The 13,333-nt window shown below is 39.7% G+C and overlaps 1 protein-coding gene across 13 annotated transcripts in view; it reads left to right on the forward strand.

Moving 5' to 3' along the window:
• The first annotated feature begins 407 nt into the window (after positions 1-407).
• The window catches only part of grin1a (glutamate receptor, ionotropic, N-methyl D-aspartate 1a), a 33,184-nt gene continuing 20,258 nt past the window's right edge, over positions 408-13,333 (forward strand). For 5 of the 13 annotated variants that reach the window (XM_067483813.1, XM_067483809.1, XM_067483811.1 and 2 more), the window contains exons 1-6: positions 409-1,220; positions 4,038-4,172; positions 6,160-6,336; positions 10,984-11,046; positions 11,798-11,895; positions 13,119-13,240. In XM_067483813.1, the coding sequence (XP_067339914.1) occupies positions 972-1,220; positions 4,038-4,172; positions 6,160-6,336; positions 10,984-11,046; positions 11,798-11,895; positions 13,119-13,240 (844 nt within the window). In that variant the 5' untranslated portion in view covers positions 409-971. Of the gene's footprint in view, positions 1,221-4,037; positions 4,173-6,159; positions 6,337-10,983; positions 11,047-11,797; positions 11,896-13,118; positions 13,241-13,333 lie in introns of all 13 variants that reach the window. The other 8 variants (XM_067483815.1, XM_067483816.1, XM_067483808.1 and 5 more) reach the window with 7 other exon arrangements.

The raw sequence follows: 13,333 nt of genomic DNA on the forward strand, positions 1-13,333 counted from the left end.
GCTGTCCATGGGGGTCGGTCCACTTTACGCAGAGAGCTACACGACAAATCCTAATCCCCTTCCAGTCCGGAAGAGAATTACTCACCCTAAAGCCCGTGTCCATAGCTCAACTTTGACCTGAAACCCGTCAGATTGGAATCAACACCGTTCCCCCCTCCCCACCATCTGTTCTAGTGCAATCAGGCAATTTAGATGGACATTTTCGCATCGCATCACACGCACTAACAAAGCCCACAGATTAATTTGCAACCTATCCATGCCCTACAGGTATGCAACTTAACATTGTGTGTACGTAGCCATTAGCCTACCTTTCATTTACCATTACGAAATACGTAGTTATTGGGTGCATTTTGATCAAGTATATACATGTATTTTTCATTCGATCGCCTTCTTCTATTCAGCAGCAGTAGCGCAACACACCAACCCGAGAGTGGGGAAAAGATACCACGGGAGCGCGCAGCACCACTGCGGCGCGCATGCACAGCTGTCAGCACCAAGGACAGCAGCCTCTCAGCCCAGAGCGCCCAGCCCGCGACGCATCGGTGTGACCGGTCCGCATAGAGAGCACGAAGCAGCGGTTGGAGGGAGCGATACACACCCCGGGGGGAAGTCACCTGAAGGCTTGGGCTATGCTTACACTCTTTATTTATGACCACAGCCACGTTTGAGCAATTCTGCAGAGGAGAGGTGGGAAAAAGGTGCACAATGCTATTTGGACGTCCCTGGTTGAAAGACAGCCCCTAACCTAAACGTGCAAATTCCTGCGCATTGCACATAACATCAAACCAACCGTTTGTTCATTCTTTTTCTTCTTTGGCCCCCCTCCCTCGATCGTTCTCACCGCCCACCTGGATCGTGTCTGCAGTTTTGCAACTGGCTGAGCCGTGCTGCTGTCCAAAAACTGGTCGAGCCGACCCGCCATCGGGGAGGAAAGCGGCCGGGCTGCACTGTGCTGTTTGGGGGTCCACACGATGCGCCTATTTCTGCTGGCGGTGCTCTTATCGTGCTCCTGTGCGCGGGCCGGCTGCGAGCCGAAAATCGTGAACATCGGGGCCGTGCTGAGCCAGAAGAGATACGAGCAGGTCTTTAAAGATGCCGTGACCCAGGCCAACCAGGTCTACGGGAGGGACAAATTCAAGCTGACCGCAATCTCCGTAACGCATAAACCTAACGCCATCCAGATGGCTCTCTCCGTTTGCGAGGACCTCATCTCCAGTCAGGTAGTTTACTCCCACCTCATCATGGGTGCTATTTCTAACACGTCTCCATCATCTCTAATGTCTTTTCATTTCTTGTGCATGGGCTCTCATTCATCCCTGAGTGACAACCAATAACTCAAGCTACATCCATGTTTGCATTTGAAAAGGCGTTTGGGGTAACAGCAGAACAGAAATCCTTATGCCTTGCCATAGAAAGTTGGTGCCTTCCCAAGTATTGAAATAAACTTCATAATCAGATGTGTTTTCTCACTCAGTTTTACATTCAAAATCTAAACTAAAAAATTTTCTGTTTCTCCAGCAACTCACACTGTCATCCAGCATGAGCTTATCACCACAGAAGCAATAAACCAAAGCAGTCAGTAAAATATTACAACTCATTTGCCCAAATTGACATCCATCCCACACACCTTGCACATAGGCTTTGTGTTGTTCAAGTAGTCCACACAGACCCATCTGTTTCACAGACATGCAAAAATAGGATTTGGTTTGGGGCATTGCTCAGATGACAGGGCAACTGTCCAAACCAGGACACACAGCTGCAGACCTACTGAACTGAAAAGGGTGAAAATGTGCAGTACGTCATTTGCCATTAACAACATGGGCTTTAGTGTGTCCGTGTGTTATTTATGACAACATTTCTGTATGAGGGAACTGACATGGCTGTGGACCGCTGCAGCAAACTGTTTCTGCATGTTGGCCTTCAGAAGTGGACTAGTCAGCTACAATCTGTATGATACGATGCCTTGATCACACACAAAAGAAAGAAAATTACTACACTCCCGTGGGATCCTTATTTTTAAAAAAAGCTTAAATGCAAATATTCCAGGAAAGAGTTTGCAGGATTACAAACCTAAAAACACATTCATATGTGCTGCCTATTTTAGCAAAAAAATATTTAAAAATAATTCATGAGTAATGCACAGTGAGTGTGTATGCAGAGTTGTTAAAAGACTGAAGCACATACTGTAGAAATGCACCAACCACTTTTGCTACATGGCTTTTTAAAAGTATTATGTCACAGCAATGTTGAGGCGTGAAGTCCCTCTTCCTTTTATTTCTCCAACACACATAATTAGGCTTCATATGAAAAACAACACACCCACAGCTTCAGTAATGCATTCATGACCTCAGTCCTGTGCTTAATGTAATGACTCTAATTGATACAGGCTTGCAGAATAACACTGTCACATCCAGTCTCCTGTCACATGTTTACCCAAAGCCTGAGCGCACAATCCACTCATTAGGCTGTGCAGATTACACCAACAATGGTTCAGTTCTTTTTTACACACACAGTATGGAAATAACACTCGATTCAGAGAGAAAGTCTTCAAAAGGTTTAATCAGTTGTGATTGGATGCTAGGGCGATAACAGTCTCTGAAAAAGAAAGTATGTAAAGTGGCAGATGGAGGAGTAGATGCCTGGGAGCAGTCCTTGGAAGATAGACCTCATTTCTGACCCAACCATACGGACTGCTCATGCCCAATAATCCATGCATGCACAGCCTTGCCAACTTTATTACTCTTCCTTCACACCTCTGAGGCATTTCTTAAGGCTGAGCATTAAGACGGGCATGCAAAAGTTCTTCTTATCTGGAGTAGCTCGCCAGCTTGTGTTTGCCTAATGCGTATAGGATAAGTCTACACCAAACAGCCACACATTATCACAAATTGTTAGCCTGTCAGTAAGGGCCCCCCCCCCCCCCCCCCCCCCAGGGCTAATTATTAGACCTCAATATGCAGGCCTTCTGAGGTCACCCTGCTTTTCCAGATCTCCTCCAGATGACATCATCTGATGTCCTAATGATAAAAATCTCCTCCGGGCAATGTCATCTGAAGGAGTTTTTCAACTTGATTCACATAAATACACTGTTGCCCATAAAGGTGGACTAATTGTGTTTTACACACACATTAATCTTTTTTGCAATGGTTAATTGTGGTTTAATTTTCACTGTTTGGAAGAGATTAATCAATAAAGTTCTGAGAAGATAATACACTTTATCTATCAAGAATAAATTACATTGTCACAATAGTTTCATGAGAAGAGGTAAAAATATATTTTATTCCAATTTACAATTTACAAACAGTGTATTTTAATATAAGGAAGTCAGAGAGAAGTTTAAAAACATTAATGCACATTTACACACTAAACTAAAGCCATAGAGAACAAGTAGAAAATTGGTGAGGTATAAGGTATAATTCAGGAAGCCGTCTGTTTTTAAGTAGATTTGTCGATATAACCTTTTTTTATTGAAATTATCAATTCAATATTGTAGTTATCATTGACTAACTTAAAGGCTTGTTTTGAGGCAAAAACTCCATTCAACTAATTCAACTTGAACCGAAGGCACAGCAAATGATCTGAATATGTTTGTTATTGACCTATTTTGGTTTGGATTTCTAATATGCTTGCAGAAAATTGCAAAGCCTGTTTCAGTTTGTTAGATTGGCAGCTTTAAATGGGAATCAATTTTAGTTAATTCTACAATAGAAGTGTAAACTTACGAGTTTGTTTTGATCTTATTCAGGAGCGAACTTTGCACACTTCCTTGTGTGAACATTTTGTGTGTGATTTATTTATGTTTGAACATGTTGTATTCATTTATGGAATGCCATATTATGTTTTATGAAATGCTTTGCTGCTTTTTATCTGCAGAACTGCAACACTACAAATAAAAAATTCACAAAGAAACAGGCACTATGTCTAAAATGGACGACTTTAAGACATTAATCTTTTTCCGTGTACGACTGCTGGGATTAACACTCCGCATTAATGCCAGTGTCAGAATGACAGAGTGTTCTTCTTCTGTGTCTCTGCAGGTCTATGCTATCCTGGTGAGTCACCCTCCACAGTCCAATGACCACCTCACTCCAACGCCTGTCTCCTACACCGCGGGCTTCTACCGCATCCCTGTGGTGGGGCTTACCACCCGCATGTCCATCTACTCCGACAAGGTGAGTGATGGATGAGAGAGATCCAAAGAGATAGAGAGAGAAGAAAAACAGGAAGAGAGTGAAGAGAGAGCCGGGGAGTGGGGCGAGTCCCGTGGGGCAGCTTCAGAAGCTTTCTAGATTAAACATCCCATCACTGTCCATTAATGGAGCTGTGATTAAGTAGGTTTTTCAGCTGTAAATTGAAAGAACATCAGTCATTATTCTCTTGACCCCGGGTATTATTTTAACCAAGTACAAGCCACTGATGTAAAACTTTGACATAAATAAAGTTTCAAGAACCTACCTTGGTTTTAAATCTACCGAGTGACATTTGCCCTAATCTTGAAAGCTAAAGCAGATGCAGACATTTCAGAGGTTTAAAGGAGCCTGGAGGCTCCTGAAAGTATTTTTTGTCTTTTTTCTTGATGTTTGTCAGTTAGTAACTGGGTTTGGTAATTGCCTACTGCCTAAAAAATCCCAGTTTTGCTACTGTTTGTAGTCGTAGGGTTTTAATTTTCAGTATATTTTTCTGTAAAGGTACAATAACGTATGTGGCCATACGTTATGCCCATACGGTGCCCATCAATCACAGGATCACTGGTTTGTGGCCTGACTCCCCTTGGAAAAGGGGCCAAATTGACCCCAGCCATTGGACACAAGATGCTCAAGCCAGGGCACACCTGAGCTGCAAAACTGGGCAGGGTTGTGTCAGGAAGGGCATCTGGTGAAAAACCTGTGCAAAATCAGCGTGTTGGGGACCTTAAGTAGTGTTGTTCCAAAAACTTCACATTAAACCTTGATGTCCTGCGATCAGCCTCCAGTCTTCTTGGAAGGTTCTCAACATATTTTGAACATGACTGTAGAAATTCAGCTAAATGAGTATTAAGTACAATACTGATCCTCAAAGTTAAATGGAAAAATACTTTGTTGTACTTGTACTTACCTTTAAGACGGACACATTTTCTGTCTTTGTAGAAGTAAGGAAGTCTTTCAAATATGAAATACAATTTCAGACCCTTGATCTCTCACCTTATTATTTGCATTCCATAGCCAGTGTTCCCGGAGGAATTTTTTTCTATGTCACTCCTAGATCCTACTAAGATGTTCAACAGTATCAAACATTTATCTTGCTCCAGCCATTTTACCATCTTTGTTCACAGTGCTCATTGATTTGTTTGTTCTCTGTGTGTTTACAATTATTAATTGTTCATTGATATCTGGATATGTACCTGCTTAATTTAAACACGTTACTGTACAACCAGTTACCGTATGGAAGGAATAATCCTTCTCTTCCCATAAAGCTCTATAGGCCTAAACCACCTCGGCAGGGTGGTGCACCCCAAGGTACTGTTCTGGATCATATTGATTCTTGTTTGTCTTGTATGTGCTCAAATTTAAGAATGTGAAAGCAGATTTATAGATACAAACTATTACTATATTCTAATGCACAATCATGCTCTGTATTACCACTACACTTTTCATTTGTTTTAACTATGTAACTCTGACATTGTCGTTTGCCCCACCATTTGAATGCTATTCAGTTTGGATAGCATTTTTTACATCTTAATATTGATAAAACAACGGGTCCTTTGTTTTTCTGTGGGTCTCTTCTGTGGGTCTGTGACCCTCATTTAGGAATCTCGGTGTCTCCTGTGACCTGTCTGGACTAGAATGGCAGGCGTGCAGCTAAGAAATAACTATTCTGTTTCAGGCTGAGACACTTTTCATCCACACTATTTGCTCCATGTTACATGTAACAAGTATGCTGATCTCTTTAAACTGGCTTCCCCTCAAATTACGAAAATTCAACATTATTAGTTAAGATAAGAGCTCTCTTTTCAAAAATTGTCTTTGCATAGTGTTTTTTAAACTTTCCCTTATTTTATTTATTCACTTTATACTGTGCATTCATTTTGAAGCACTTTGGGACGATAAACTTTACTGAACTAAGAAATGGCCGGAATCTGCCCTTGTGAAAGGGTTTGTTCAATTTCTATGTACTCCTCAGAGTATCCACCTGTCCTTCCTGCGGACAGTCCCACCCTACTCCCACCAGGCGCATGTGTGGTTTGACCTGATGCGCGAGTTCAACTGGAACCACATCATCCTAATAGTGAGCGATGACCACGAGGGGCGTGCTGCTCAAAAGAGGCTTGAGACCCTCTTGGAAGAAAGAGAAACAAAGGTGAGATGCTCCGGCTGCAACCCCTTTTCCCCCTTCTCCCCAGAGTGTGTCAGCATAAGTGTGCGAGTGTGTAAGTAACTGTATGTAACTGTTTTCCTTTCTGTTGTGAGCCCACATCTCTTTCTCACCATTGTGAAAACATTTGCTAACATTCCTAGAGACATCAACAGCGTCTAATGTGGTCTAATCTGACAAAAGTTTGTATGTTTATTTGCTCATCTTCACATTGCTTTTCGCCACAGTCCAAATAATCCAGTGTCTATCCACATTGGGAGCCAAATAGTGGACTTCAACATGGGGCTTTGCAAACCATCACAGACTGAAGTATTTATTGAGGCCATGGTGGATATTAAGGAGCTCGGCACATGACAAGGCTTTATTAGTGTACACAGAGGCCTCGTATTTATTGCACCCTCCTGGGTTGGTTTCATATGCGAGTTGTTTCTGCCTTTTCAAATAGCGCTGATGCACCCATTTTAAGTGTAGCTCTCAGCTGTGTATGTGGGTCAGAGAAATGCTGATCTTCTTTGAGCAAAAACAGACTTGAGACTGCAATGATGTGTGCCCTTTAGGAACAGAGAAACAAAAAGGGAAAAAACAACTGCCATCTATTTCTTTCCTTAAATGAAAGGAGATTGCGGTGGGATATTTTCTTGCTTTATACTCTGCCATACTTGTCCCTCTCGGGGGTTCTTTGGTGTAATTGTGTGGCAGAATAAAATGAGTCCTGAGACTTAATTAAATCGGAAACTGAAGAGGAGTGTGAGACAGAACCGGGGTAATTTAAAGATGGCAGCAACTGTTAAAATGAAAGCTGCTAAGATTAAATGACTGGGATCAGTATTGCTGAACCAATAAACCAACATATATATATATATACATATATATAAATGCAGATTTTTAAATTGAAGTTAAAATAAAACACTGATGGTCCAATAGTCGTGTTGTGGTAAATTGTGATTCACATCCTGCACTCGAGATGTGAAATTCATGTAGTCAAGAAATTCCAGTAAGGTCCCTTTGTGTTTGCATTTTGTGAGCTTGGATGTCAAAATGAACCCATTTGTGGGTCCCATTCAGTCCCATAATGCTGCAAAAAGCAGCTGCAGCTCTTACTATGAAGCTATAATTGTCCCTATATTTAATTATGACTGCAGCGCCAGCACAAGCATTTCTGTGGCTCGGAAAATGATTAATTTGACTATCTCCCCAACATAGCAACAATAAAACTCAAAGCTTGGTTATCAGCTGTTGTCAACATTTTTCTTTTCTTCATTGTCAATAAATAATGAAAAGAAAGAAGTTCATTTGGAGCCAGCCCATTCTACAGTATACAGTACGATGCTGCTGATATGAGTGGCATATTTTATTTTACAATTATTAGTCCAGCAAAGGCACTTTTTATTTGTGATTGAGTAATGTTTTCTAAACACTACAGAGCACAGCTCTCTTAGGATTTTTTCAAATAAGGAAACAATAAGTGTGTGAGCTATTTTTAAAGATTTATGTCTTCAGTACTGTAGGAACAAACAGACCTGGGGCTGAGAGCTACAGAAGAGAAGTGCAGTTGTGAAGCACTGAGAGACACATTGGAACTGTTGGTTTTGGTCTTTACATGGTACCTGTTCACCAGATATACCTGAAATCTACAGAAATGTTGGAAACTACCAACATTATCTTTTTTAATTATACCCGTTTGGTACAATTCAATCTTCCTAATGTAAACATGAAAATGTACATTAAAGAGAAAACATTAGAACTTTAAAATGCACCAATTTTGATCAAACTCAAACTAATGTCAAAATGTAATTTTGTTTGTATCTTCGTAAGGGAATATACCTCTCTATACTCTTTCATTATGGGTTTGTTTGGAATATGGTGTCAGCTACACATCTGAACTGTTTATGCAATATTAGCATAAACTATATTAGGTGGAGCAAATGGATGTTAGTTTGGATGTTGCAGATTGCAAGTTTGTCACAATGTGCACTAATTAAAGAAAGAGGTGTTTTTCATGTTAACCATCCTGTTTTGCTCCATAAACTCAGTATGTAGTGCACATTTTAGTTTTTCCTTCATGGTTAATTTGTTAGCAAGGTCACCCCATCACAAGGGAGCCACAAGGCTCTGGACTCACAAACATGACCAACAAAATATGAAAAATTAATGTCTGAATGAGGATACAAAAATAGAGCACTAAAAAAAAAAACTCTTGTAATGAAAAAAAAAACATCAAGAATGCTGTTCATAAACATGAATACAATCTATGTGAATCATTTGTATTTTTATGCTAAAATCCTGAATATTAGTTACTTACTATTTACACAACAGTTCTGTACTTTCATCTAAAAATATTCTGTCATATAAATCAATTTCAATTGTATTTCTGGAATAAGTGGAATTTACACATCTACTGGCAAACTGTTTAGTGTTTTATTACAGATAAAATAATTAGGTCATGACTGTGATTCAGAATTGAGTCACACTTTTTCATATACAGTATTTATGACTCACACAAATGTTAGCGCTCTCTTGAATAACACATCTTTAAAGCTTCTGGCTGATGTGAGTATAATAGTTTCAGGATGATATCTGTTATACTGATGCCTGGTCACCATTGTCTTTGTGAAGGAAAGCAGTCAGTCCCAGAGAGCGCTGAGGTGTGAACTGTGGGGCCAAGCAGCTGTGCGAGAAATCCTGTGAAGCAGAAAGATGATGTACTGTATATTCCTACAAAATGGCCTCCTGTCTCAGACAAGACTGTGACTCAGCCTTAGTGCCAGTTTTTTCCCAGTGGTCACTTGTGATGTCATTTATCTGTCTACAGCCCTGTAAGCCAGTGTTATAGAAAGAGATGTCCAGAAAACAGTTGACAAGAGAGCTTGAATTGAGTAATTTATATTCTACAGTCAAGAGACATTCAGACATCTAGGCTTTATTTTGGGGATGTTGCCCAAAATAAAGTCTGTGGTCCCAGTGGGAATGTGCAGGTAGGGACGGTGTTGAAATACTAATGTACATGTGCAGTGGGCTGCACGACAAGGAATCGAAAGCAAAATCTACAAAATGTTTTGACTTAAAAGCAACTAGGCACTTTCTGGAGTCCAAGATCCACTTTGTGCAACCTATCCATGTGCAGGACTCCCAAATTCCTCCACTCACTGAACAAAATGGCAAAACCTCTTATGCCCAGTAGTCCAGATTGACTTTAATATGAAACTAATGAATATCAGTAATTTGTACCATCATATACTGTGTTCTGTGTAATCTTTCTAATATTTTTTACAGCTAAACAAAAAGTCAAAATACATTTCTGTTTGAATTAACAAGAATACATGTACAATCATAATTAAAAGGTTTTAAATTCCTGTAACAATCTATATATTAATAATAATGTGTTCATTATTATTCATTATTATGTGTAGTTTTAAGAATGTAACATTTATGGTAAAGATCCATCCCCTGGAAGCAGGATCTCCCTTGTTCCAAGGGCTAGAAAATGTGCTAATGAGACTAAATATATGAAAGTACCTTAAATGTACATAATATTTAAGTATTGGTTTTTAATTACCTTTAATTTAATTCAGCCTCAGATTTAGTCTGTTCTCCTCTGCGCTAAAACCTCTACAACGCTCTAGTAGTGGGGCGGCACCTGGGTTAGTCAGTGTGAGCTTTACAGCTATGAAGTGGGCCTGGATTACTTTATGCAATAAATTGTAAATAAGCAGAAACATATAGATTAATGGGCTTTTTATTATGGACGTCTTATTAAGAATGCACTACAGTATATACCTATTTTGTCCCTTTTCTATAGCGCACCCACTACATCCATCCGCAAAACCTGCTTAGAAATGAGACTAGCACAGCTTTGGACTATTTTCTGAAAGGTATGATGGGTTAGAGTATCAGAGTGTGCTTGCGGTTTCAACTCTATAACTGCATTTCACAATTTGTAGCTGATTCGTAGCTACAATGTTAATCAAAGGTGTCTGCCTATTAACTAAAAATAGATATATGCTAATAACATATACAGTGGGTTGTTTCAAACTTTTAATGTGTTGTTTTGAATGGTTGGTCAGACAGCTGGGATTCGCTCCGGCCCCTCTGGGACCCTTAACAGGATGAGTGGTTTTGATAATGGATGGTTGGATGGTTACAGAGCTACTGTAGCTGCAGCGTCTTGAAGTTTGCACTCTGGTGCCAATAAAGGTGATGCCTCTGCAACATTTGGTTGGATAGATTAACAGATTACATACTGCATCCTACATTTGAACTCTTCATATTGTTAGGGAGTCCAAAATAAAAGATGGGCTCACACTTTGGACTTGTTGATGTGTTGGTGGAGTTTTCAAAATCCCCTTTCTCCCTTGACAACCATTTTTTATGTTTCGGCAATATGGTGAAGAAGAGACCACATTTTATGCAATTATTTTATGTAGGTCATTCAATGCAGCTGAATCACTGCATCATCACTGAGAACTGATATATACAATGAACTATGATGTTCTTTGCAAGCCCCTTTGTTAAAGATCCCAGTTTGAAGCAGAAAAGTGGAGATTTGTTGGAATGCTTTACTGCCCTCCATTTTCAACTGTTTATAATATTTTTCTGTGTCTGCATATTTTCTCTGTGCACATTACTCATCAGAATAAAAAAAGGAACTATGAAAACCTCGACCAACTGTCCTATGACAACAAGCGAGGACCTAAGGTATATTTGCATGGTCAATGCACGCCGCCCACCAACTTTCCAAACGTAGCAACTAGAAACCAGCCCAAACCAGTCACCAGCCGACCCAGAAATGTCCCTCTCTTGATAGCACGTGTTTTTTTACTTTTTACTTTGAGACATTTCCCTATGATTTCAATGAAGAATGATTTTGCTATGATAAGTCTATAATTTTCGGTCATTGCAGGGAAAAAAAAAAAAAAGTGTAAATAGCGCCCCGCTTTTATCATTTTCATTTTCTCCTTCAATAAAGGAATGCATGTACTCAGAACACACACACTCACACAAAAAGAGTTTGCAAGTCAATTCCTTTGTGGAGAACCGGTAGAGTGGGACAAAACTGTTTCCCAGATGCTACTTGCTCCTGTTCTGTAGCACTTTCCTAGTTTTCAGCAGATTTTTTGTTGGGGGAAAACGTCCCCCTCACCCCCTTCACCCGTTTTTAGTTACTGGTTGCATTGACCTTCTTCTTCCCTCTACCTAACACATGCACGTCCTTCTTTGGAGCCTTGATAACCCTCAGTTTGCATGCAATCAAATGCAAAAGTTTTTTTTCCCTTCAAGCTTTTTTTTTTTTAGTTCAGCCGGTTCCCCTGGATCGCTTTCCTTTTTATCTCTGTCTCCCGTTTTCAAACGAAATCGGCCAAGCTCGAACCAAGCAGGTAAAGAGGCAGCATGGTGTCTGAGTTAGGGAAAAGTAGCTGGCTTGACCTTTCTTATGCCCCAATCACAGGCAGACAAAATCCTTCAGTTCAGCCAGGAGACAAACTTAACTGCTCTGCTGCTGGAGGCGAAAGAGCTTGAGGCTCGAGTCATCATCCTGTCCGCCAGGTAAGAACGGTGTTCCAACTTACACCCATGACCAACCAAACTCTCAGAGGAGGCACTGGGAAAGGTATACCTTTAGCTCTGTTCACATTACAAGCCTTAAAGCTGAAGTCTTGTATTCAGATATTTTTATGTTGAGGTTTAACATTCATATCTCTGAATGACATGTATCCAGTTCCGCTTTGTGATGTCTTGGTTTTAACCAAAATGTCCAGAAGTTGACACAGAGTTTTGGTTAACAACAATATACACACAGTAGTTAGAAACTGAACGTGAATCAGATCTAGGACCATTTAAAAAAGTAGCTAAAATAATTCCTATTTGGTTTGCTGTTTGAGTCCAAACATATGGACATTTTACCTGCACATGAGAAATCTACACATAATAGAAATCCATAAAAACAGTAATACTCTACTTAAACGTAACTTTCAGAAATGTTTGTAAAATTGAGAAATGTTTTCTGCTCTAAATGTGTCTAAAATTGTATAAACATCAGCATTAGACAGATCTAGATTCACTCTTTGTCACACTACACCAGATGAATCTACTGTTGAGTTAGACCACTGTTTGGCTGATACTGTTAATTAGTTTTAATTTTTCAATTAGTGTAGTCATCATATAGCTTTAACAACATGTTGAAAAAATATACAAAATAACAAAGTCACACTGTCACATTCAGATCTCTTTTTTTAAATGGATACGATTAGGATTTTTGTCCATCAAAACAAAAATCTGTGCTGGGTGCTAATAAATTAGTGATCATTTCAGTCAATTTCTAAATAAAAGGTATGAAAGATTCAGTGTCGTTTTTAGCATCTGTATGTTCACTGCTGACATTACAATTCATGAAAATGACCAGAAATGATCCTTTAAGGATCTTATTAGTTTTGTTAGTATTGGTATTAATTTTGTACATGAACATCACTTCGTCATTTAAACTAAGTCTGCAACACAAAGTGTGCAAAATAGGAGTCTGGATACTTTCTAAAGCCATGCTCTGTGTATTTCTAAACACAACAATTTAGTTACATAGTTTTATATTTTTATTCTGTTTTAATATCTTTGTCTTTTTTATATGTTTTATGCATGTGCAGTATTTTATTGCTTAATTCTGTATAAAGGAACTAAACCTGAAAACTATCACAAAATTACTCCCATATGTTTTCATCTAACATGCTCTGATGTGGAAAATAATCTTATGTCTTTTTCAAAACGGCAAATTCTAGTGAGGAAGATGCTGCTGCTGTTTACAAGGCTGCCCGCTTCCTCAACATGACGGGTTCAGGCTACGTGTGGCTTGTGGGCGAGCGTGAGATGTCGGGTAAAGCCCTGAGCGAAGCGCCAGACGGTATGTTCATCCAGCAGAGAACATGGCAATACACCAGTCAACCCCAGCTTATTCAGAGCCCTATCCCAACACAAAGGATTAGAGAGATTAACC

Source organism: Channa argus, chromosome 18, assembly GCF_033026475.1.
Source record: "Channa argus isolate prfri chromosome 18, Channa argus male v1.0, whole genome shotgun sequence".
NCBI lineage: Eukaryota > Metazoa > Chordata > Actinopteri > Anabantiformes > Channidae > Channa > Channa argus.